This window comes from Stigmatopora argus, chromosome 12, assembly GCF_051989625.1.
Source record: "Stigmatopora argus isolate UIUO_Sarg chromosome 12, RoL_Sarg_1.0, whole genome shotgun sequence".
NCBI classification, from domain to species: Eukaryota; Metazoa; Chordata; class Actinopteri; order Syngnathiformes; family Syngnathidae; genus Stigmatopora; species Stigmatopora argus.
Genome location: NC_135398.1, coordinates 6,207,253 through 6,233,898, shown reverse-complemented (window position 1 = coordinate 6,233,898; position 26,646 = coordinate 6,207,253). Strand labels below are relative to the sequence as shown.

The 26,646-nt window shown below is 39.9% G+C and overlaps 1 protein-coding gene across 4 annotated transcripts; it reads right to left on the bottom strand.

The window, feature by feature from the left end:
* Positions 1-226: 226 nt before the first annotated feature.
* camsap2b (calmodulin regulated spectrin-associated protein family, member 2b) lies at positions 227-26,490 on the bottom strand. 4 transcript variants are annotated; one of them, XM_077615635.1, is made up of 24 exons: positions 26,251-26,490; positions 25,947-26,101; positions 23,136-23,395; positions 18,655-18,834; positions 17,724-17,807; positions 16,061-16,093; positions 14,489-14,630; positions 13,224-13,363; positions 9,768-9,858; positions 9,575-9,661; positions 9,149-9,218; positions 8,363-8,644; positions 7,074-7,776; positions 6,659-6,805; positions 6,405-6,600; positions 5,710-5,893; positions 4,986-5,643; positions 4,388-4,524; positions 3,683-3,897; positions 3,499-3,598; positions 3,301-3,366; positions 2,172-2,287; positions 1,986-2,104; positions 227-1,898 (listed from the first exon to the last, which is right to left on the bottom strand). In XM_077615635.1, exons 2-24 carry the CDS (start codon positions 26,083-26,085, stop codon positions 1,602-1,604), a joined length of 4,446 nt encoding a protein of 1,481 aa, XP_077471761.1. In that variant the 5' UTR covers positions 26,086-26,101; positions 26,251-26,490; the 3' UTR covers positions 227-1,601. The 4 variants fall into 4 exon arrangements, with proteins under 4 accessions (XP_077471761.1, XP_077471763.1, XP_077471762.1 ...); XM_077615637.1 differs by lacking the exon at positions 3,301-3,366 and having other exon boundaries at positions 25,947-26,490; XM_077615636.1 differs by lacking the exon at positions 16,061-16,093 and having other exon boundaries at positions 25,947-26,490.
* Positions 26,491-26,646: the final 156 nt, after the last annotated feature.

The following is a 26,646-nucleotide window of genomic DNA, read 5'->3' as shown; positions in this document are numbered from 1 at the left end:
TATATTTCTCATATATATATTTATGAATAAATTTTATAAAAATTAATAAAATGTTAATGAAAACAAAATTTATCAAATTAAAATTATTAACAACTGAAAACTCAGATGGCTATAGCATACATAAGATGTTGTAAAGATAAATATGAAATGCTAATATATGGAGTTCAAATGTTAAATACTGTACTTTAGCTTTTTGGAGTTTTTACTTAGTTGTTATTGTAAATAATTCAACTTCCCATGTTTATTTCAAGTACTTAGTCATGCTTGTATACAATACATTGTAGTAATATTATTTTTATTTAAAAAAAATAAACTACAGACATTACTAAATGATGCTCAATACATTTTGAATGTTGCTGCATTTTAATAAAGCTCAAAGAATGGGGGCAAACAACAAATGTACAAGATCTGTTGAGAATATTCATACAACAGAAAATTAGGCGTTGAAAAGAAAGGGTGGATGACGTTATCAGTCTCTGTAACAATCTGCATACATTACAACCTCACATTTCATTTTACAGCCACTACTCAAACTTCCTTCAACACACAAGAACACAACCCCACCTGTTGTTACAAAAAATACTTTAGTGTATTCCAAAATATATCTGTACAGTGCCAATGCATACTGGATGGTAATGTAAAACCTCAGCGTCAATTAACAAATAGGGGAATCTGTGACATAAAACCCATTTAAAAAACCTTGTATTTACAATTTTGGGCAGTCAGGATCAAAAACCGTTTCCATTGCACAATAAGAGATTTTTGTCAATCAGCGAAACTGATGATGGATGACATTTTCGAATTTGCGAAACAATAAAAGAAAAAAAAGCGGCAGTAAAAGCTTCCGAATGAACATGAAATAATGGGTGATAAATTAGAAAAGATACTCAAAGGCTCATATACAAATAAATTCAAGAAGTATATTATGATACTCTGGATAAAATTGCCTTCAAAATCTGTTAAACAAATGACAACAATAGAAATAAATAGTCTTTTACTGGTGCCCTAAAGGAAAGTTTGATGACACTCAATTATTCTTTGAAAATGAGAAATACTCTCGATGGCACTTAAAATACACGCACATACCCACACCCACAAAATAATGTCTGTACATAAAGAGTTGTAGAGGCCACCTCTATTGATCGCTGATCAGATAGGCTGGCCATTTGCATGGCGTGGTTCCCATGACAACCCGGTAACACAAAACAAGCATAAGGCCACACATGTTTAACTTCTGGAAAACCACGCAGCGGGACATTCACATGGGAGCTTGCCTATTATGCTTTTGGCACATTAAGGAAACGTGGCGACCATTCAATTCTGATGTCCCCTGTGATTTTTTTTCTCACACGCCAGTTGTGATATCAGATTTAAAATATTTCCAGTTCAAAAACACAGTTTAAATTCATATCCATGATGAGTTTAAGGTCCATGTATTCATCGGCTTTGTTTTTAGAATGAAAACCAATGAGTTCACTACTAGAATTGTGACTGTGTGCCAAGTGTGTCTTTCCACTACTCGTGCCACATTAGCAGTAAAATTGTCTTAATTAATGTGGAAATTGAACGTTAACAAAGGACTTTCTACGTCCCAGAGTACGTTACTTCAAGTGCATCTTTTTAGGAGTGCCCTGCTTCTTCTGCCACAAATGATTGGCAATTGTGATGGCGTCCACGCTGGCTGACATGGTTTTGGCCGGGATCTGACTGAACTGTTTCCGATCAGAGTTGTACTTATAGAGTTTTTCGATCATCTTGCCGGTGATGGTCTTCGGCCCGATGCCGGTCAGCCGGGTGATCTCCTCCGTTTCGGGGCAGTAGGCGTACACCGAACGGAACTGGCAGCCGGCGTCACGAAACAACACCAGAAAGCTATTTGCGTCGGATTTTTCAATTTCCTGCAGCGAAAAAAAAGAGGTTAAACGTGGATTTTCTTTTTTTTCCGGGAAAAGCCACATTCACACGAGAATAAGTCTTAACCATACATCGATGATCTTATTTTTCTGCCCTTCGTTGACCTTTCCAGCCAGGCAGCAGTGGGCCAGAGCGTTCTGGATGATGTGCTTGTTGGATTTAGCACTGGGTTCCTTGTATAGTTTCGGTCCTAGATTGCATCAAGACGATAAAGGAGCCGAACACGCTTCCCACAAAGCTAGCCAACAAAACGATACCTGTGTACTCGGTGTTGGACGGAGTGGAGGAAGTGGTGGAATCGTTCTCCCAATCCTTCTCTCCGTTCCGACTGCCAGCAGAAGGACACGAGGAGAAACCCCCGGCAGAGTCTGGCCTGTACATAATGGAGCGACTGTGAGTGGGACGTACACAAGGTAAGCATGGCGCAGACCGGAGTCGGATGGGATGGAAAAAGCGGCCCGTTTGCTCGCATCATAGAGGCCTGCAAATCTGTGCTGAAAGCCACAGGAAGGCACGTTCAACCGAGCGAAGTAAATCTTAGCTCTGTCATCATGGCTTCTGTTAGAGTGGATCGAGGCAACATTTTGCTGGCGTAGAAAGAAAGACAAATATTTGAACGAAGGACAAATATGTGACAGGGGACAATGGGTAGGTAGAAAAGCTGAATCGACATAAAACACACTATAGTGGGACCTTGACTTAGCAGTGCCTAAATCTATTAGCTTTTTGATCTTAGTGGAATTTGTGGTGGTGTTATTATGTTTATCCAAGGTTACACAAAATGGTGCTGTCATTACTGCAATAAATTAATAGCATGTCGTTTAAGGCATTCACTGACAGTTAAAATAATAAACGAAAAAAGACATCCAATCCATTTTGACTGATAAAGTTGGGATAGATCACTCGCCAATGCCAGAAAAAGATGACCGTATTTTACGAATTATAAGTCGCATTTTTTCATCGTTTGGCTGAACCTGTGTTTTTAACTTTAGTCCGAGTTATGTGTTTTAATTTTTCATTCAGACTGATCCAGCTTGTTATGTTGTTAGTTAGGGTATAGTTATATAAAAAAAAACTGGTTATATTACATTAAAAGGTGCCTATTTTGTCTGTTTTCCCTATCTTACTACTACTTTAACATAAAATCTTGTATCTTTGTTTCTCATAAAATGCACCCTTTCATTGTGCATTCTTTGGCTAGTGTGGCATAGTTTAAAAAATACGGTACATTTCAACAGCTAAAACTGATTTGAAAACGTTAATAATAATCTGGCGTACAAATTAGATTCTTAAGTCAAGGTAACACTCTTGAAAAAATAAAAACATGACAAAGTGGAGCCACATTACCTTCATTACAACCACAGGACTACTAGTAGGACTACTAACCTTCCCTTTCTTTCTTTAGGAGAGTTAAGAAAGAATGGAACATGGGAAGGTGCTACTTTATTGCCTCTGAGGGAAGCATGCAATAGAAGGAAAGGAGACAAGGACAAAACAAGGCAATCCAGCAAGTCATTAATACATCATCGTTGCAACAGTTAGTATGGGGAAAGAAGAAAAAAAAAATTAAAAAAAGAGTCTTACCGGTAGTGCTTCTTGTTGTCCGGATGGTTGCTCTCATTATCAGTCAGATTCAGAGAGGCCAAAGAGACGCTTGACACGGAGTAGCCTCGAGGACGCACGCCTGCCCCACAACAACAACATCTTTCACGTAAAAAAATATTCTAACCTCTTGTGGTTTAATTCATAGCGTTCGCATGACCCCCACCTGCAGCTCTCACGGGGGTCACCGAAGAGTCCATGACGTCCCGATGTATGGACTTTGGGCGAGGCTTCTTCTTGAGACTTCCGCCTCGGGGCTTCACGATCCGATCCATGTCCTCGAAGAGCTTCAGTTGCTTCCTCCTCAAATACTCATTTTTGATGAAGTCTCTTCTTTCCTTCTCCTCATCCCTCTTTTGCTGTTCCTCTTCGGCCTTCAGTCTGGAAGAGAGGAACGTTCCAACAACAGTTATCCTTTTGCGATACGTACAACTTTGACTTGTCTTATTTATCACATTTTTGTTATTGAGTAATGGTCGGGAGGTCCTGGTTGAACTGGCGACTTGAAATACAGTCGTACCTCTATTTACGAAATTAATTGGTTCCAAAACTTGAAAATTTCGTAAGTAGAAGTGTACTTTATATGTAAATTCTCTCATTCGTTCCATGGTCCTCACACAACTACCAACTAAACCCTTTAAAATTGGTCAAAGTGTCCCAATTTTGTTTGAAATATGTGAGGAAACACAAAAATGAGAGAATATTATAAGGAAATGATTTATTAATGTCCTAAAATAAATATCGTATCTTGAGTCACTTACTCATTTGCATATAAAAAAAAATTGTAACCTGAAACTTTCGTACCTAGAGGCATTCGTAAGTAGAGGTATGACTGTAGTTTAATAAAAAGGACATAAAACTTGAAATGGACCTTGCAGCTTCCTTTTTCTGCTCCTGGTCCAACTCTTGCTGTTGCTTCTTCTCCTGCGTCTCCTTCTCCCGCCTGAGCCTTTTCTGCAGGAGAGCTGCTTTCTTCGCCGCCATGTCCTCTTCGCCTTTTGCATCATCCTGTTGTTTTATAAATAAGGGAAGGGAAAATGATTATTTTGATAGCTTCAGTGATGAAGCAGAGCATTTGACTACTTCACTTTTATTTTAATGGCAGTGTTGTTTTCAGTTAAATCAACAAGCAGTTACAAAAAAAACGGCAGTGAGTAAAATACAAGAAAATCTGAATAACTCGTGCTACTGGGGAACATAACCAGAGTGTATTTGGTTTTAGTCAATTAAAATTGTATTCATTTTTGTTTAACATTTAATTAAAGTTTAAAATCATATTATTTTTAAAGGGCAGGCCAGAAAACACAGCACTCATTCATCAACATTATAAAACGAAACATTTGTAACGTTACTGTCCTTATTTTTAGTTTAATAGTAATTGGCAAGGCATCTTTTCTGATTTCTCTTCGTTTGCTGCTCATTTTATGATATTATAATGCCTTTGTTTCCGTGGCAACTGTTATATTTACCGTGAAAAAGAATCCACAGCACATCTTCTGGTCATCTCCAGTTTCTCCACCTACTTCCTGAGCCTCAGTTTCTAGAGGACAACTCGCGAACAGCGTCACCTCCACCAGTTCTCTCTTCTCCTGAGGGTGTTTGTCGCCTTGGGTTTCAGACCTGGGCTGGCGCAGGATTTCCAAAGTTCTCGATTCTTCATCCCGCGGGAGCATTTCTTCTGGCTCTATGGACTCTTCTTCCTTTTCTTTGGCCGTGGGGGGCCGAGAATCTTCCGCACTTGTCTTCTCCGCGCTCTCCTCTTGGTCCTTGAAGATTTCCTTGGTCTCCGGACTCTTGCTATACACAGATTCCCCGTCGGCACTCAGGTACGCAAACGAGCTGGTGTGCGTTTGGCTGGACGTGAACCTCCTCAGTCTCGGTAAGCTGTCCACCGAGGGCGGGGTGTTGAGCATTCGGTTGATAGGCGTGATTTTCAGGTCAGTCGGCCGCGGAGTTCGCGGCGTCCTGGCGTGAAAGGAAGCCGGTCGTCGCTTGAGGCCGACGACGGAGGGACGACCGATGAGATTGGCGGAGGCGGACGAGGACAAAATCGGGGACACGGAACCGACCGATCCCCTGCTCGATCCTCGACCCGTGACACTGCTGCTGCGTAATTCGCGGAGCTGTCTGAGGAGGGAAATGGAGTCGGCTTCAGCGTGCTTTTAACTGGCTTTGCAATTGCGGCGGTGCTACCTGTGAGGTGATGGCACGGGGGGAGAGATGACCCAGGACTTTTGCTGCTCTTCTTTCATGGACATGATTCTCTCCTGCTGCTGGGCCAGCCGCTGCATTTCCGTCTGCAGGAAGCCCAGTGACGTGTTCAACCTCTCGATGGAGCGAGTGTATTCAGCCAGGTCAGTTTCTCCTGGCGTGATGCCTGCATCACATACACAATTGGAATGGGGAGGGTCAACATTACCTTCTCATAGTATTACCAAAAATGCAATGAATGACTGATTGATATCTACGTGAGAAATAAAAAAAAAATGTTCAATGTATTTTTTAAAAGGCGTCCTTATGATAGCGCTATGTTATAAAAATTGAAACAATAGAGCCTCTGAGATCTGAAGTTGGCCAATTCCATTTTTGACATTGAAAGTTTTGGATGCCTCTAAAGGTTTACTAAAGCAAAAATTGAAGAAATAAAAATCGGCTGTTTCAGCTCATTTGAACTCATTTTTGTGAAGCCAAATGCAAAACTGGGCTCAGATTATCACTATCACATCAAGTTTTTTTTCTCCACATTGTAAGTCAATATTAGAATTTTGAATGAAATAAACACATGCCAAGTGGGATCAATATCTTGTTATGAGAAAAACCATGATCATTTTTGGGAACTATCCTGGTACAGATTTAGAGAGTGGAATGGCTAATGATTGGTTGCCTACCACCGCCATCTTCACAGGGCGATTTAGGAGCAGCTCCATCAGGTTTGCACCGTTCTGCCCTCTCCACGCTGCTGTGGCTGTTCAGCGTCTTATTCGGTGGTGTTTGTGCTACGCTGGTGACTCCTTTTCTTCGCACTACATTCAGAAAGGCTGTCCGGCCCATCTTCTGACGATGCCGTGTGAACGCTTCCTCCACCTGGGAAGAAGATTGACTTGTATTGCTATTCATCTTTTAAAATTTCTTCTCATTTTACCTTCTTTTTTTGGGCTTCAATAGCTCGCCGTTTCTCTTCCAGCTTCATTCTAAGTTGGATCATCTCTGAGGCTATGACCTGGGAAGGATCTCGGGGAGAAGGAATGATGGGAGAGGGAGATGTGATTGGTAAAGGAGGTGTACCAATCTAAAAAAAAAAGAGCAATTTTAATCACAACATTTTACAAAAGTTAATTATTTCATTTCCTGGTCTTTGTTTTTAAAAGTAGTGCTTTGACCCCATCTTCAGGCACCTATTCGCAATGGTTACGTGCAGATTGGAAGGAGGTGAATTACTATACATATAGAAATTAGGTGACACTTTTGATTTGTGGTAGGCATATTTAAACTATGAGCCTGGGAAACTTTGATTTCAAAAAATGAATGACCAAATAAAAAGATCGAGCATTACAAACCTGCGAGTAACTGTCCTTCGCTGGGTGTCTGTACGACATGTTGACATCTGAACTCTCCGGTGTTGTTCCCCCGCTACTCCGTCCCTCCAACTTCCTAAACTTCTGCTCGGCGAAGCTCGTCATGCGCACCAAGCCGCCGCTGCCCCCGGAGGCGCCGTAGGAAGAGGCGGGGCTCACGGTGTGAGATCTGGGCACCGTGGGTGCCGCACTCCCATCTTCGCCGTCCCCTCTGCCGCCGCTCGAGCCGGGGTTTGACTCCCCGACCCCCGTGTGCCGTCCGTCCCAGTTGTTGCGCTCCCTCTCAGGCAGGGGGCAGGAGCGGGTCATGCTGTCGCAGTCTGGGTCTATATCGGAATAGTCTCTCAAAGAGGAGTCTTCATCTAAGCTTTGGATTTCTTCCGTCCTCACGTGGATGCCCGTGTCATCCGTTGAGAGCGAGTTAGGGTCATTGTCATTGAAGCGGGCTTTTGCTGGACCCGGGTCATCTCTGTGACCCCCCGCCTCTGGTGGTCCTGAAGGTTGAGCGTTGTGGAGAAAGAAGCCACTGTCTCTGTTGGCCATGCCAAAACTGGCGTGGGGCCTTTCTGTGTCGTGGATAATCTTTAGTGCCTCCTCGATACTGGGAGGAGTCGAGGGGGTGATGTCGCCACCGCGGTTACCGTGGTGATTGGAGTCAGGAAGGCCTCCGTTGGGATGCCTAGGGCTAAAAGGAAGATGGCTTATTTAAGATGGAGAGACTGGGAATTTGTTTAGAAATTACATCCTACAAAAGATTATGTCTATGCAAGGTTTTGTGTTCGGTGTCTCGTATTTACTGGACTATTAGGTGCATTTTTTTCAAAGTGTATGTCAGCCTGCGCCTTATACTTAGGAATCACTTGTATTTTTTTTTTTTTTTACAATTACAGCTACTAAAAAGACACGTTAGGTGTGCCTGCTACTTCCAGAGATGTCAAAATTGTTTACATGTGGAACTGATGGTAAAGACTTTAGAAATAGTTGTCCAATCCATTTAAAGTGCAAGAGGTGGCAGCGAATGAAGAAAAATTCATGCACTTTTTAAACCAGTAAAATAATGGAGAAAGACTGTTACCAATAAAGGACTAATCATATTTTTGGATTAAATTAACCTTCTTAAAGCATTGCTAAATGGATTTGCTAGTGAGCTCGAGTGTTTGGTAAACATTTTTTTAGGCTGTAAGAAATAACGCATACATGCTAACCACTTAAGCCCGTTTTGACTCTTCCACCTGAAGCATGACATAATTTAGGTTCAATATTTTAGACACCTGTTTTGGTTCTTGATGGAGAAGGTGTTGTTCCTGCCTAGTGGTTTGCGCGGGGTCAAGTCTTCCTCCTCCTCAGCATAGTGTCCACTCTGTCCGTTCACGCTGACGGGCGCGAGGGACACGTGGCGCTTCATGGCGCCTCGGGGTGGAAATCCAACCCGGAACCCGAGACCGTCGCTGCTGGCCGAGCGGGTCATGCCGCGGAGAGAGGGCCCTTCGCAGGGTGGCAATGTGGCGTCTCCGTCCAGAGGAATCTCAAAGGAGATTCCACGTGAGGATGAGCTGAGGGAGGAAGATATTTGGATTAACTATAGAATTAACAACAGCACAAAGTGTTGCTTAAGGTTGTCATATACTTTAGGCCCGGGGGGCAAATCTGGCCCGCCGCATCATTTTGCGTGGCCCGGGAAAGTAAATCATGAGTGCCGACTTTCTGTTTTAGGATCAAATTAAAATGAAGAGTATAGATTTATATTAAATTTCCTGATTTTCCCCCTTTTAAATCAATAATTGTAATTTTTTTTAATCAATTTCATCTGTGTTTTTAGTTCAAAAATCATTTTGTAAATCTAAAAATATATAAAAAAGCTAAAATAAACATTGTTTTAGATCTATTAAAAAACTGAATATTCAGGGATTTTAATCCAGTTCTTTTAATCCATTTATTAAAAAAAATCTAAAATGGTCCGGCCCACATGAAACCGAGTTGACGTTAATGCGGCCCGCGAACCAACCCGAGTCTGACAACCTTGCTTTAGTATGTAAGGTTTAGTTTTAGGTAAATACCGTCTCTCCTGTGGCCAAGTTCCAACACAGTTTTCCACAAAGGACATGGAGGTAGATCTCTTCATTAAACCTAATGCAGGAAGAAAGAAAAACATTTTGGAGTTAACAATTGTAGTAAAAAAAAATCCTTCATAGATGCAATGTTACTTTTAGCATTAGAGTATTTCTGTTTGAAGATGAAAGAATATTGTGATCTTAAAGGCTGAAAAGTAACTGTTTGGCCTGAAAAAGCATAATTTCTTTTATGCTTGAATGTCAGCTCAAAGCCTTAGAAAGTTATTTATTTATTAAAGTGACTAATTTACATTAGCGTCAAAATGACCCTTCAGATTACTGCATGACACTAATTTAAAAAAAAATTCCACTGCTATTATTAATGATGATAATGTTGGGACAGTTGCTTAAAAGTCAAAATCAAATCTATACCTTCATCTGCGTCATCCTCTGGGCTATCCGGTCTGTCAACATTGTTCTGCTTGGACACGGGAGACATCTTCCTACGAGGCTCAGCGGCTGTAGAGTCAAAGCGCTTGTTGTTAGATTTTGCAATTTCCCGTTGTATCAATTCAAACAAAAACTAGATTGATATTGTAAGTGATCGTTAAATTGCAGTCTGTACCATTGGGGTCAAAAATTCGGGGCTGTACAAACGAGGGTTTGACCACTTCAAACCACCAGAAAAGCTCAGCCAAGAACACCAGGTAGTTACTCTGCAAGAAAGCACAGGCACGCGTCTTTTAAATGTGGTGCACATTAGCACATAGAAAGTGTTTAATATTTTTTGAATATTTTCAGAATCTTTTCAAATTGCATTAATGGGGGAAAGACCAACAATCGTATCAAATAATAGACTTTCAAACATAACAATTCATCGAGATGCCAGTCAAAACCTTGTATTTACTAAGATGATATATTTAAATCATGTCTATGTTGCATTTTGGACAACTAGCTTGTTTTTTAATGCTTTGAATGATCTATTCTATGAGGTCAAGGCCTGTGTTGCTAGGTAACTGGAGAAGCGAGACCGCCCGCTTGTATTGCACTGGGGTATTTGTCCATGTTTTACTATCTGAGGTGTTCAATGACAAACCCTCTGAAACCAGTCAAAACTCCATCTGGAAATCACTTTATGCATGTCACACATGCCCATAAAGATGGGTAATGGCAAATCCATTCGTACCTCGACAGAACCGTAAAAATGTAGTTTTACTTTTTATCTTTGATTTTTTTTCTAAACACAGTTCATTAACAAGATATGTTATAAAACAATGCTGTGAGAGAAAAATGACATGGAGAAACAGTAACTACAAACATTCTAATATCAATTGAGATCATTGAGATCACTTCTAAATAAATGTCGTAATAATAACTAGTACAAGCATTCTAATATCAATTGATATCATTGAGATCACTTTTACATAAATGTGTGGATTAAAAGAAAATTATAGGATTTGTAGTGCAATCATTAGGACTGGTCTTGTAGATTTTTAAACTTTTATGACGGTTTAGTATGAAAAAAATCCTATTTTTCTAGTGACTAAGATAATACACAAAAGGGAAAAAAATGATATAATGACTTCAATACAAATGATACATTTATCGCACAATAAAGTAACAAATTTTACTGAAAGAAATGGTGGAATATTAACATTGTACTTAAAAATTAAACAAAACTGAAATGTAATCTTTGCGTATTATAAGTGTGTATACACAGACACACGTGTATATTTATGTACACTAATATAAATATTTCTGTTTGCACTTGTCATTGAGATCACTTTTAAATAAATGTGGATTTAAAGGAAATTACAGGATTTGTAGTGCAATCATTAGGACTGCGCTTGTAGATTTTTAAAACTTTTATGCAGGTTTAGTATGAAAAAAAAATCATATTTTTCTAGTGACTAACATCATGCACAAAACGGAAACAAATGATATAATGACTTCAATACAAATGATACATTTATCGCACAGTAACAAATTTTACTGAAATAAATGGTGGAATATTACCATTGTAGTGAAAACTGAAATGTAATCTTTGCGTATTATGCGTATACACACAGACACACGTGTATATTTATGTCCACTAATATAAATATTTCTCTTTGCACTTGAATATCAAGTGTTTTGTTCTTAACAAGAGAGTGAAAGCAAGCGTTGAAGAGCAAACAACAAACAAACATCCTTTGGCAAGTTCACAATGGTGACGTTTGATAGTCTGCAAGTCAGCTGTGCCTGGAATGAGAATGTTTCCGCCCACCCTCTCCTCTCTCTCTCTTGCACACTATTCAACCACTAAAACTTTCCTGCTTTGTCTTGTTTCGACGCCAGGGATCCCATTACGCGGCAAGTTGGCCCGTATTTGCCGCTGTCGCCATTGCTACTTGCATTGTGTTCGGAGTTCCCATGTTTTTGTTGTCCTACAAAAGCGGCCGGGATGACGAACAAGAGCGTACAAGAAGAGAGGGAGGCCCAGACGGGCTCGGATTGGGAGGGTCTCTCCTCAAACCCAGTCACACAAAGACTGTCACATTCATTTTGTCTAGTGGCGGAACAACACTCGCTGTAGCGAGAAAAGAAAAAAAAAGTTGCCTGTATACGTCCGTCCTTCCATGCGCGCATGAACAGCCGCAAAATAACAAGCCCAGAAAGTCAGGCCTGCAACACCAAGTTTTTCCTTGCATGACTCATTCTGCCCTATTGGTAATATCCCGCTGTCTCTCTTCTTTTTTGGTTCAAAACAACCTTCCTTTAATGGCTTTCAGCTGAATCCACATTCAAAATGCATTGCTTTCTGCATCTTCTATATTCATTTATGATCTCTAATCATCACATTAAATTTATCTAGCTACACCTAGGCTTGACACTGTGAGCCATTTTTTACAAATAACACAAACACTGAACAGTAGTGAACTTTCCGGGGAGTGATCGGCCAGGGAAATTGACCCCAAAAGCATACCAACGACTCAAAAAGTCCCTTCTCAACTGCCTCAGTTAGCATCAAAGGTAAGAATCATCTCAAATTTGTTAAAAGACATGCTAATGATCCCACTTTTTGGAACTTTTGTGGCGTGTGAGGCCATTACAGCTACTATAACAGTACCATAATAGACAGGGCGCCTTATAATCCAGTGCGCTTTATATATGGACCAATACTAAAATTGTTATCACGATAAAATAAAATAAATTAGTCGATAGGGTACGACATCCGCTACAGCTCTCACAACTACGGCAAGCAGCCCCCGACTCTACTATTTTCCCGTAGAAAAAGTACTGCGCAGTGACTGCTGGGATATATAGTTTTTTTGTCAATACACCCAATGGATTGTGGCCTGGCGATCGACATCAACACAGCTTTACGAAGCATGGAAGACAGTGTTGGAATAGTCACGCTAGCTACTAGCTAGCTACTATTTGCGAATGGATTGTGGCCAGGCGATCGGCATCAACACAGCTTTACGAAGCATGGAATGAGGACTTTGATGGATTTGTGGTTGATGATGAAGCGAGTACATTGTAAAATGGCTAAATAACGTACAACCGAACTCAGTTTTGCTTCCGTTGCCTTTTTAAAAATGTGTTTTTAGCATGTGGGTGTAGCGTGTATGTTTAAGCTGGTGTATGTTTTGCCATGCCTGGCTGCGTCTATAAAAAACGGTGCGTCCTTTGTGTGTGTAAAATACAGAAATAGCAATCGTTACTGACACCGCGGCTAAAAATATGATGCGCCGTATATTCGTGAAAATACGGTAGTCAGAAGAAGAATTGCATGGACATGTTTTGGTCCTTAGGGACATATAAAAAAAAATCTGAACAAGAAAGTCCGGCCATCCACACTCCCAAAAACAGAAATATTCTGCTAGCTAAATGCTTGGGAATTTCTATCAAAATAATACATTGAAGCCATTTTATCCTACATCACAATGTCGATGATTTCAAATCGGGAGACGTTTAAATTTCAAAGGCAATCGCAATCCATCGACCAAGCCCAAAAGCCTGTCACAAGCGAATTTTGGATTTGGATGGATGGATTTGGTCATTTGTGCCAACCAATTGCACCCACCGGATCGCCTACCTTGATGGACGCATGCGCGTAGAGCATGTCCTCCAGGCTGAAGTGGCAGCAGTGGTTCAGGTTAGTCCTGCAGAACTCCTGTACCAGCTGGAGGTTGTACAGGCTGTCAGCTAGTGACATGATCTCCTTCAGGCAGATATCTGTTTGGGCCGGGGGCGGGGTCAACATGGGAGGGGGTGACAGGAAGACGAAAGCAAGATAAGGTTTTGTTTACATGGAACTGAAAATAGTTCCTATACTGAAAAAAAAAATCTGACTTCAAAAATGTCTTGAAATTAGGAATTAAAAACGACTAATACCTTTCGAGTCAACCCTACTTTCAGATGTTCAAGTAAAAGAATGCTAAAAAGAATTGAAATGCTTTAACATACAAAAATGCCCGATAAGAATAAATATCTTGCTAGTCAAATAATAAGCATATTCTGTGGTGATTTAAAAATGTTTAATCTTGAGTGTTAGCAGTAAAATGCTCAAAATACAAGACAAAATTATAACAGGATGAATCATCAGAGTTTTTCTTTTTGCTATAATATGCATATGAAGATCTTTTTTAATTAGCTTTACTGGATTGAAATGACAGCAAACATTTGTTAATCTTAAATGGATTTAGCTAACTTTCACATCTGGTGCACATGTGTATTCACCTTATGTGTATGAGTGTGTGAGAAAGAGAAAGAGCGTTCAGAGCTGTTTATCTTTGAAATAGAAGCCGGATAGACTTTTACGTCACTCAGCCCTTTTGACCAATCAGAACACAACGGAGAGCATTTTTGGAAATGAAGGCAAGCACACAGCAAAATGGCTTTTGTTTCTCCTCTTTCCTTCCTGCAGTCAGATTATCATCATTTGTGCAACTTTTCACTCTGAAAAGTCCAAACTGTGTTTAATGGATTGATCGTCTGTGTGTGTGTGGCGGTCATTCAATTATATTAGCGCCAGGATGTCCAAGGTTTTTCTACAAAAACCCTACATAAGGAAGTAAAGGGGATGAAAAGTAATACATACAAAATTTACCAAATATTTTAAATATTTTAGGAGATAGATATCTTTTTTTTACTTAAAAAAGTTATACTCTCCATACATTATGCTGTTCTATGCGCTATTGTTTTAATAGTGTTCTTGTAACCTTAGATGAGGCCTGATTATGTTATCATAAAGCATTCCAGATTGGTCTTTGCACACCCTTGCTTGGGTGGCTTTGTCAATGGTTTTGCAGTGCAATAAAATGACAAAGACACATTTAAAAGGAACGTGTGGACCCCCACCTTCGAATGGAACAGCTTCCGGGCAGTAAAAATGAAGCAGAGCTGCGAGGGCACAGCCATCTGTGTTGTCCTTCAACAGATTGTCCACCAGGGGAAGCAAGGGTGCGTTGCTCTGGTGGACATGAGCCTTCCTGTACCGAGCCTGAAACCATAGCAACGACACGAAGACATCATCACAAATGTGGCACTGTATGTGTCATCTGGATGGTTACATAGAGCTCTTTTTCATGCACACAAACTGGGGAGGAAAGGACGGGGAGGCAAGACCAAATGCAGTTGCAACCATGCAAATAATTGGAAATAAGTGCTTGTTTTTAAACGAATTGTAGCCAGTGCGGCATTGTGCAACTACAGTACACGTCAGTTGCATCTTTTGGCGATAGAAATCATCTAATTTGACATATAAAGAAAAATTTTATTTTATTCTATTGACATAGATGTAAATTCATCCCGAGTCTTCACCTGTTAAAATGTTTACAGTGGTACCTCGACATACGAGTGGCCCGACATACGAGAAATTCGAGATACGAGTAAAATTTCGGACAAATATTTATCTTGAGATACGAGACAAATTTTGATATACAAGCAGACAGCGGACGCGAGATGCTGCTCATAAGAACATCATGGGCACTGTCTCTCTCCCGGCAACTCCCTCGTGTAATGTCTCTGGTCGCAACTCCCTCTTTGTAATGTCTCTGCGAGCACTGGGCGGAGTGTTGGATTTTTTCAGTGTTTTTTTTCCCCGTTAGTCAGTGCGAATGGCGTATATACTATTTTTCGTTGGCAAGTGGTCGTGCGTTATCCTATTGTGAGGACATTTGTGTGCATCATTTTGGGAATATTTTGAAGGGAATACAAACTCAAAAAACCCTCAATATTGACTGCAAGTCAGTGTGGAGGCGGGGCAAAAAGAGCCAACCCGGGAGAAGAAAGGTATCAAAATGTCAAACAAAATTAGAATTAAGTTTAGTGTTAGGTTAGATTAAATTTATTTTTGAGTGTGTCTGCATCGTAATCCAAGTTCTTTTAAATTTGTTTATGTTATTTTACGAGAGGGTTGCCATGCAAAAAGTCGGAACAAATTAAGCTCGTATCTCATGGCACCACTGTACAACATAATTGCTTTGGGTTGAATTGAATATACCCAAATCTGACACTAAGCATGATAGTGAGTAAATTGACATCAGTATTTTACACTATAGTGCTTTTTTGACATTTTGGGGGTGTATCGTGAGATTTCTCATGTTAAATATGTGCTTTTGGCTCAATAAATGTTGGAAAACACTGCTGTAGTAGACAACAGATGTGAGTTAGAGCTTAATAATAGGCTTCCTAACTGCATATATCCTGTTTCAAGCCACAAGGACAACATCACTACATTTGTCTCTAACTCCATTTTAACCATAAACACATTATTGAAGGAGACAAGATACCCAATATAGATAGATTCTACTTGAATGTGCTTTTTAGGCTACATGCAAAGGATTGGGGATGGATGAGGACAAATGTAACAAAATTCTGGTTAGCTACAAGGATTGGGGAGCAGTGTGTTTTAGGACTGAATGGACTTACAGGTACAAGTCTCCAGTACCATTTGTTGGGAGACTTGATAGTGCAGGATGATGGACAACAACAGGAGAAAGTGGCATTAGGGCTAATCACAAAGGATGAACTAAACGGGCAAAGGCTCCTAACAAAAGAAAACTTTCATTCATACATTGTAATGATACTCATTAGCATTTAAAGGCAATTTTTATATGCCCAAAAAATTACATCCCCCATTATTTGCTAGTTAACATATGAACACAGTGGCAAAATGACTGTTGCTAATCTGTTTTTCAATTTGTCAAATGGGTGAATAATGGATAAGGAAGTTATATTCATATAAAAACTGCAATGAAACCAACAAAAGTCCCATTTTCAAACGGTGTCATGTAGTGACAAAGAATTGCACAGCATTTGAACCATAGAACCGTCAAAACAAAACATTTCAACTTACTGGTGACACATATACACATCATCCAGCTAAAGCATTCTTACAGTCTCCGCCCATAAATGTGCTGGACAATTAGTCATAAGACCTGGGATATAATTATTCGCAGTCCCAGAATATACAAGTGTCTTGTGCTCCTACATCAGTGAATGTGTGTGTGAAATTGTCTCCTCCGAGTGTATCCAACTCAATGAATAGGCGTCTGTTTGAGCTCCGGGCTCAGAAAGCGGGTGAGCACACTTGGAAAAACCTCGGCTTCCCTCATTGTTCTAACATGCAAATTCAAGACAAACAATGCATAGTAAATCAAGTTCATTAAAAAATGCTTGGATAAGTTTGGTGTGGACAAAGTTGCGAACCCTGACCTCAACCCTCTGATGGATGATAAACGCATTCTATTGCATTTTTGCTTTTTCTCGTCATGGGCTTCAGTTCTGGTGGTGTAATGTAACACGGGAGAACTGCTTTAGGGAAGCTCCCACAGTAGATGAAAAGATCTTTACTGCAAAAAATTATCTACTCTTAACACTGCAGGCTTCTTTTTTAATTCTTTTTGGTAAGATGTCAGGGCTAATCTCACCATATGACTCAGCCAATGAGCATAATTCAAGCAGCCACATCTGAAATGACTCACTATTAGGTTCATAAGTACCATATAACAACACAATTCTCATCTTTGGTTTCTGAAATTCAAAGTTTTGAAATCAAATAAACAACATAAATACACAATTTGAGCTCAAGTCATAATATTAAAGGCTGAATTTCCTCAAACAAATATTCTGTACTTGTATGAAATCATTCCACAGTTGGTGAGCAGAACTGCAATATTTCACAAAGTGGAAACTTGCATTAGTTGACTTAATTTCTCATTGTTACATAGCAATATATTTGATGTGCATTTGTCTCTCCCCGTGCATGTTGTGTCATCCTCTTCTTACATAACTACCATGCCTCTTTTTTTGCCCAAGCTGAGTGAGCATCTATTTCCCCGTCTCCCACAATTTTCTCCCTCGCCCTCACCCATTTGCGTCTGCGCTGACGGAAATGCAGCAGCTCATGCCAGCATTTTTCTGCAGCTGGTGCGTGACTGAGCGGCTCATATCTGTTTGATTTAGTAGATCTGTGTGAACTACAGAATTGTTTGTATTGCTTATGTCAGTGAAGCCCTGCCACTAAGTCTGAAAATGTTGTGGTTGGAATTTACATGGTATTAGAGTAAAAGAAAAAATGCTAAATATTTACCTTCGGCGTTATGTTTGATTCTTGATGGGAAGGTTCTCTCAGCTTTTGCTCTTCAATAAGAATGTCTCGCAGGTGTTCGTTCACCTGTTGGAGTGGCACATATAGTAAAACAAAAGTCACATTTCAGACAGGAATGTAATGAGCTGAATGGGGAGTTTATATGAAAGGTGACTAAAATGATAGCAGAGTCTATTTTGCAAGAAATAATCATCAATTCTGGTTGTGATGTCACACCCAGAATTGGTGAACAGTGTGTTTTACGCTGAATAGCTACGAAATAGTAAAAAAACTGATTTTAGTGCTAAATTCGTTTACTTCATGTAAAATTACATTAGCGCGTCATTTTCATTTCTTGACATTCATAGCATTTTTAAAGGCAGAAATAACTGAAAGACAAGAACAAAAGCAGTCATGCATACAATAATACTCTATTTTCGGAACTATCTTTAATTACTGCCTTCTCAGTTTTAAAAGTTTCAGTATAACAATGAGGCAACATCTTGGAGATGTTGAAATGTATCAGCCAATCCAAAGCCTCCAGTGTGAATCCTGGAAAATGGGAACAATCCCCTATGTGTTCTAAAGTTTGTAAATACGTCCTGCTCGTCTTTGCCCGTGGCTTTAAAATGTGAACAGGAATCACATGAGAAGAAAAAAAGATCAGGAGAAGTGCAAAATTCATTGGACCTTTTGCCAAGACATTTAGTGTAACGCCGTGTAATCCATTAACATACTGTGCTACAGTAGCTAAATGGGGCTGCGACGAAAACCCTCTGAACTCGTTCCGTGCTATTGAATTTAAATGAGTTTGTCTCTAGTAGACAACAATGGCAGCCCATGAATGAACTTATGTGGATTGACGTCCTTCATGTTGGGAAGATATATGTTCATTTTGCAGGGGTATATAAGGGTGTACGACTGCACTTCTCACCTTGTTGAGCCACGTGGTGATGGCATCCTCGGTGTCATAAGGCAGCTCATGGACAAGTGCATCCGTTTGCGAGAGCCCAGCAGAGCAATGTCTGCTGATGGAGGACAACACCCGCTCCACACTCATCATCTCCACCGTGTACGCCATCATCAGAGTGTCGATAAGGGCCAGATGGGACGTCTAAGGAAACATGTATTAAAAGTTCAACAAACCTGTGATGACACAATGAGATGGAATGCAAAGAATTGTATACCTCATGGCCACTAGGTAGCAGATTTAAAAATATAAATGAATAAAAACGAAAAACATTACCTCTTTTTGTACAGGATAAAGAATATTTATTGTCGGTCTGGATGCATTGCTGCACCATTTGTGTCAAAATATGAATTGCTTCATAACTTCTCACAGCCACAACATTGATGCTAGTCTTGTTAGCCCTTTTAACTCGGTATCAAAAATGCAAAAATATCCTCCATTACCACTACTATCAAGAGCACATGTGTCAAAGTGGCGGCCCGAGGGCCAAATCTGGCCCGCCGCATCACTTTGTGTGGCCCGGGAAAGTAAATCATGAGTGCTGACTTTCTTTTTTAGGATCAAATTAAAATGAAGAGTATAGATGTATATTAAATTTCCTGATTTTCCCCCTTTTAAATCAATAATTGTAATTTTTAAATCATTTTTTTCTTTGTTTTTAGTTCAAAAATCATTTTGGAAAATCTAAAAATATATAAAAAAAGCTAAAATAAACATTGTTTTAGATCTATAAAAAAACTGAATATTCAGGGCTTTTAATCCAGTTCTTTTAATCTTTTTATTTAAAAAAAATTAAATATTATATCTAAAATGGTCCGGCCCACGTGAAATCAAGTTGATGTTAAAGCGGCCCGCGAACCAACCCGAGTGTGACACCCTTGATCAAGAGTATTGGTGCAAACCCTTGAAACCAAATTTCTGGTGACCTTTAGTAGTGCATAAACAAATAAATGATCTGCATACAACATTTCTGTATTGATACTTTTGAATTTGATCATCTGAATGTTACTTTATTATTATGTCTCAAACCACTAAACTATATACTATTATTCCACAGGCTTCTTTTGGCTTCTTATACGCAGCCTGGTGAAGCCAAACGTACTATTAGACGAACTCCACGTAACCTTCAGTCACACTCTGGCTTGTGATATTAAAGAATAGTTTTTGTGCAATTTGCCCATCACTCCATGACATTTAAAATCACTCTCCAAAGGAGAAGCCTGCTTTTATGCTGCACATAAATCAGTTCATTTGGAGCCTTTCACTCAAGGCAATTACTTCCAGGAGCCATCAACACCTGCACAAAGCTCGACATTCTGTTGGCCTTTCTAATCTAATTCTTGGCCAGACTAGGCCAGAACAAGCACCCCATTTGACCTTCACTTCCATTTCCTGTCAGGCTGCAAGTCCATTTAAAAACATTTTAACGGAGCAAAGCATCCATTCTGACCAAACAAACATCTCAAATCAGCTGCTTCAAGACCTACAAAGACACACACAAAAGAGGTTCAGTGCATTTCGCTAAAATAAAAAATAAAATATCTATGATTCTCTGGACGTTCATCACGCCAATCTAAAAACCTAAAAAAATATGCAAGTGGAAGCAAACTAGTTCAGAGGAATAATAAGTTTGATACATGAGACCAAAACAGACTCGAAAAGGTCTGATGTCAGCAGTACTTGTTAAATATTAAAAAGAAAATCAAAGACATTTGATCTAGGGGGGAAAGTAGAGAAGTTAATTTTTCTCAGCTGGAAAAAGAAATTTGATGCGGGAAATTTGATTGAATTCAAAACACTGTTCTAACAAAAGCACACATTCTCCTAAGAGCACTTTTCTAGCAGACACCTGCAAACTGTCATATGGACTTAAATACCAAGTGGTGTCAGTTTGTGAGGGTGCACAGAAGCCTGAAGACCACCATACAGATGGCGACAGGCATACCTTATAAGGGTGTGAAGTAGTCACACGAGAAAGACCATCAATAATCATTCTCACTATCATTGCACAGTGTATCTTTGTCCATACTCCAAATCACATGTGTCAAAGTGGCGGCCCGGGGGCCAAATCTGGCCCGCCGCATCATTTTGTGCGGCCCGGGAAAGTAAATCATGAGTGCCGACTTTCTGTTTTAGGATCAAATTCAAATGAAGAATATAGATGTGTATTAAATTTCCTGATTTTCCCCCTTTTAAATCAATAATTGTAATTTTTTAATCCATTTTTTCTCTGCTTTTAGTTCAAAGATCATTTTGTAAAATCTAAAAATATATTTGAAAACAAAGCTAAAATCAACATTGTTTTAGATCTATAAAAAACGGAATATTCAGGGCTTTAAATCCAGTTCTTTTAATCCATTTATAATAAAAAAAAGAATCTAAATATTATATCTAAAATGGTCCGGCCCACGTGAAATCATGTTGACGTTAAAGCGGCCCGCGAACCAACCCGAGTCTGACACCCCTGCTCCAAATGATCCATAAAGAGCAATACTGAGCAAATAAACAAGTAGCTTTCTTGTCCCATAAACCAATAATTTTACACCTCCTTGTCAGCCCCAGATACAAAACATTAAAACTACCCAATTGAAATCCCTCAGACTTTTTCATAAGGTCACACGCCCTTCTGCAGATAAATTCAATTGCTACTCTCTGATTCCGTTCTCTCATGTAACACTCAACACGCGTATAATAAAACAGGGGGAGGTCATGCTCACATTGATGAAGGTCTGACAGACTTTGCAGTGTGTGTTTAGCAAACAGGAGAGGGGCGGTAAGCATTCACGCGTCGACTGACCGTAAGAGCCCACCCACCCCCCACTCTGCTGCAGTACTGCACGTCACGTCCTCCTCCTTTGCCTCCACCCTCATGCTTTTCCATGCTATTCCTTTACTCCTCAGTTAGCTCTTCTATTTAACGGTTTGTACTAGTCAGCATAATCACTCCACCCTCTTTTCTGCATCAATTGGCCCTCAGACTGACTGACTTACTGCCACACTCGACATGAGTTATTCCTCTTAAAGAGTCCACGGAAAAGCATGAGGTCATCATTTTCATGGCCTATAATTCAACACAAATGAAAAGCAAGAGCTTTGGCTCAGAAAGACAGACACGTCTGAAATTTGTCGATATAGAGAACAACTTGAAGAGTGAGCAAATGTTGATATTTCATACTGTAGTCTATTAAAATTAGTATAATTAATAGAACTGACAAAATAACACTAACATCCTGTCTTGTCATGCGATCATAAATGTAAATGACGAGAGCACACGCCCAACACTATAGCATTTTTTTCCATTTTGAAGTCTAATAATACAGGCTTTTCTGGCTAAAATGAATTTTAACAGGATTGCTAAAGGCAAACTACGCTCGACTTTGAACATAAGTTGAATGTTTGACTTTCAAGAATAAAAAGGACATTCACATGCATTCACTTAGTTGCATTTTCTCACATGTGCACAGTGTGAATATTTGGGAAAATTTGGTTTAAAAAGTACTAACTGGGAAAGAAATTTGACAAAAAAAAGTCATAGAGGAAGTTAAAATGGCTACAGTAAAAATTGTATTGAATATTAATTGTGCATGAGGAATTGTGAAAACAGCTTTAAGTGCAATTCCTTATTTATCGGTAATGCCGAAAAATCAAAATAGATTCCCACATAATTAAGAGAATCCATCCCAATCAGGTATTTCCCCATTTTCCCTACACCTCAAGTCATTGTCCTTTTTGCCTTTCTCCGTCTTGAAATCTTAACTTAAGCATTAAAGCAGATCTTCCCGAAGGAAATGCTACATCACTGTAGCAACCGTGGCTATCAATGTCCTTGACGAATGATTTAGAATGATCGCCAGAAGCTTTTAAACACATGTTGAGCTCAACCCTGGAAAGAGACAACATCGTTGTAATTTAAGGCTGTGGTTAAACTACAGTTATTACGTGGGGATCTTTAAACGACGGCCAGAATCAGGGAACAAGTGCAGGCAGGTGACGAAGCAAGAGATGGGAGAATGAAAGTCTTAGAAGGATGGCAGAGGGAGGGTGGAGTCTGGAAGGGGAGGGGGGGGGACACTGCAATGCAGACACCTTTACAAGTGATGGTCGCCAACCATGTTTCTGGTTCGTGTGCTTCCATCACATACCTGTCAACCTCTGCCGATAACTGCCCTTATAAATGATTATGATTCCCCTTACAAACCCCCCAAAAACCTTACAAACACCGTACGTCGTACGGTGTTTGTAAGGTTTTTGGGGGGTTTGTAAGGGGAATCATAATCATTTATAAGGGCAGTTATCGGCAGAGGTTGACAGGTATGCCATCACATTCAAAATATGAAGCTCTTCAAATGACCTGCTATTACGATGTTTTGCCACATGGGGTATTATTCAACAGTTACGAGAAATTGAATAGTATTTTTTGACTATATCAAGACATGATCACTCACCATGAGTATCGGCATGCGGGTCAGATCTCTCTCTGTGACAAGTCTGTCCTGATCGGTGACGTATAGACCTTTCTGGGCCAGAGCCTGGATGACGGCATTGTGGCCAAGCAGAGGTTTGACGGCGTCGCTTCGAAGGATTAGACTTCCCGCCCGGCAGTAGAGTTCTGCGGATTGTAGTAAGCTGGCCACTGGTGGCTTCAGGTGCTCCTGGTTGTACTGGTCCTTGTAGAAAGGCTCCACTAGCTCATCTGGCACTTCATCTGTACGAATGGATTAACAGACAGAAAGATTTATTATTACTGAGTGAGGATGTAGGTGTCATTGTGATTTAAACAGTGATGGAAAAAATCCTATATGTGCAAACATGTTATCTCTTCTTCTGTCATGTCGTTTTACAAATACATAGAGTTGACCAGTTTCAAGATCTTAACTGTCCTTGTCTTTGGTCCTCCAAATAAACAACAGCAAATATGTTTACTAGTAGTTCTCAAGAAAAAAAACTTTTTGGGGGGTAGTTGTAGTTAAAGCAGCCCCACCGAGTGACTAAATACTGCAGTCTATAAAAGCATCAGGCATTACCGTAAAACTTTATTCTGTACTTTATAAAAGCACAGACCAAAGAGCAAAAGCTTCAATGAACTAAAATAAAGTCAACAAATTAACGTGTGAATGAGTTCCAAATAAAAAAATAAATAAATCAGCCTCTGAGAAGACAAAATGTTCAAAAATAGAATTCAAAATGTTTTGAATGGCATTCACAGTACTTTCAATATAAACAAAAACTGCTGATATAAAAGAGAGCACAAACATGCCTTGTCAAAAGGAGAAAATATCTATTGTGTTGGCCATCAAGGAGGAAAAAGACAGGAAGTAACTCCAACAGGAAGTCCAGGAACGTAGATGACTGCTGCCCGTGGGACCCCCCGAGACCCAACTCAGCAATGCTTATCTGCCAACATTGCAACTATACTTTGTGAAAAATAAGTGATAAGTGATAACACATCAAAAAATCTATTGTGGCCTTGCAATGCTCGAAAATATATTTAAAAAACCAACTATTTTTTGGGTAAGCTACGTTTAGGACGGAAACCTAGCAATGAACCCTTGTTTGAGTGCATTTTACAAGAGACATTTAGAACACCATGTGAGGTTTATATGGACATCCAAATTTAGTGTGGCAATCCGCTGCCCACTGTCCCTTTTGCGTGCTTTGATCAGAAAAGATAAGAGCATCACAGCCATCTAAGGGCATCTGGAAAGTCTGCAACAGTTACATCACATCCAGTCAGGGTCATCGCATGGTCTGCTAACACGTGAGCCATTAACACAATGTCATGCGATTGTCACTCTTAAATATCGGAATTCACCATTTAAGTCTATCATGAATTCTTCAACATTAAGTGACTGATCCTAAGCACCTTTCATAACCATTCATTAACCGTTCATTAACAATTTGATTGGTTTCTCTTAAAATGTCACTGGGCTGCCTTTTCAAGGCCTCATTCTGCTTAGTTAGACTGTTCATTTGTTTTTTTTCTTTTCATTTATTATTATTCTTCATAAACATCATTTATTGTAATCACAGCCGCACAAAGCCTCGAGGTTAAGCGTATGAATTGGGCCGCAGTTTTTGGCAAAGCTCGGAGCGGAAAGTATGTCACCAGCGGGACCAGTAAGAAAAAGGGGCAAAAGGAAGATTTTCAAGTTCCAAGAGTCTAGTGCCGTAACATGTTGCTTTACTTTGTATCAACTTTGTTCATCATGGTGGGTGTTTTTTCTTCTTCTTTTTTTAATCAATTAAAAGTGTCTCGGTTTGACAGTGTCCAGCTGATGGCAGACATTCATTGTCCTTATCTCAGATTTGTTGACCATTTTCAAACAAAACGTCTCACATTTGATTGAATGGCCGAACCAATCCACATCAAGTAATAAATCCTGCGGAAGGTCCCAAAGAGGTTGGCTGCCACCAATGATTTAGACACATTTGTAATGTATTATATTTCGTCAATCTTATTAAAATTTCCTTTAAAAGTAAAAACTTGAAGTAAAGCCTTCATAATTCTACCCGGAGCCATTCAAGACCAACATGGGCATATTTTTATGTAAATCTTGTGGAACAACAAACAGTTTTTTGGACTCATTTACGATCCATCTTAAACACTGTCATCAATCTATCCGTATCTATTCTTCCATTATCCTCACTTGGATCATAAATATGCCTCTTTCCAAACCTAAAATAGTACATTGACTTTGAGCAACAGGCAGGGTACACCCTGGATTGGTCGCCAACCCGAAAACCGTTAAAAAAATAACCCATCTTAAACACTGTCATCAATCTATCCGTATCTATTCTTCCATTATCCTCACTTGGATCATAAATATACCTTATTCCAAACCTAAAATAGTATATTGACTTTGAGCAACAGGCAGGGTATACCCTGGATTGGTCGCCAACCCAAAAGCCATAAAAAACATCTTAAACATTTTCATCATTCTATCCGTATCTATTCTTCCATTATCCTCACTTGGATCATAAATATGCCTCTTTCCAAACCTTATATAGTATATATAGACTTTGAGCAACAGGCAGGGTATACCCAGGATTGGTCGCCAACCCAAAAAACGTCAAAAAAGATTATAGAACTTTCATAATATTCAAGTAAACTTTGTAGCAGTTAGCAAATAATATTTTAGTGTACTTAGTGTCACTTTAGAGGCGGTCACCAACGATTGGGATGAATTAATGCCAAGGTTATTCAAATGCTGCATTCATCTGATGAGGGGTGATGGGGCGATGGGTGTACTACCTACCCGAGCCAAAAGCCTTGGCCACCAGCCACGTCAAACTGGAGCAGATCTTCGCCCTGGTAAAGTCATAGTGCTCGAAGTTCTTGATGGCAGGAACGATGAAGGTCCGCCTCAAAGCGCCATCGTGCGCCGCATCTCCCATCGTCTCTGCTGCTCCACTGCGGCAGGAGGAGGTATGAAAGCGAGTCAGGCGAAGGAATTCCTCCCGACGACGTTGGGTGACATCGCGTCCGTAGGAATTTAACACCGCTCGCTCGGTAAAGAAAGACGCTTTCAGATGGTTGAAGGATCACGATTCCAAACTCACGTCAGTCACTCTCACGTCCTTGCCTGTGCTGTAGTTTAGATTTCTCCCCATTCCCGAGCACAAAGACATCCACGGAGAGGACCTATTGAGGAAAGTTTCACGCTAATGAGCCGCTGGTGATCATGTTGATGCCTTTTTTCCCCTTTTCTGATGTTCCTTCGCGTGCTCTTTCCTCGCCAGGCCGTCTCTGCGTTTTTTTCCCCTGGCCGAACCGAACCGAGAAAAGTCTACTGCGCATGTGCGGTCCACCCACCCGTTTCATCCTCATCCGAGTATGTACGTATAGTACTATATATTTTTTTTATGATTAATAGTCTTTTCTCTTTTTTCAATGTATACTTACTCCACTTCCCAGTATTTTACAGACCATACATTTTGTTGTATTGAAAAACATTT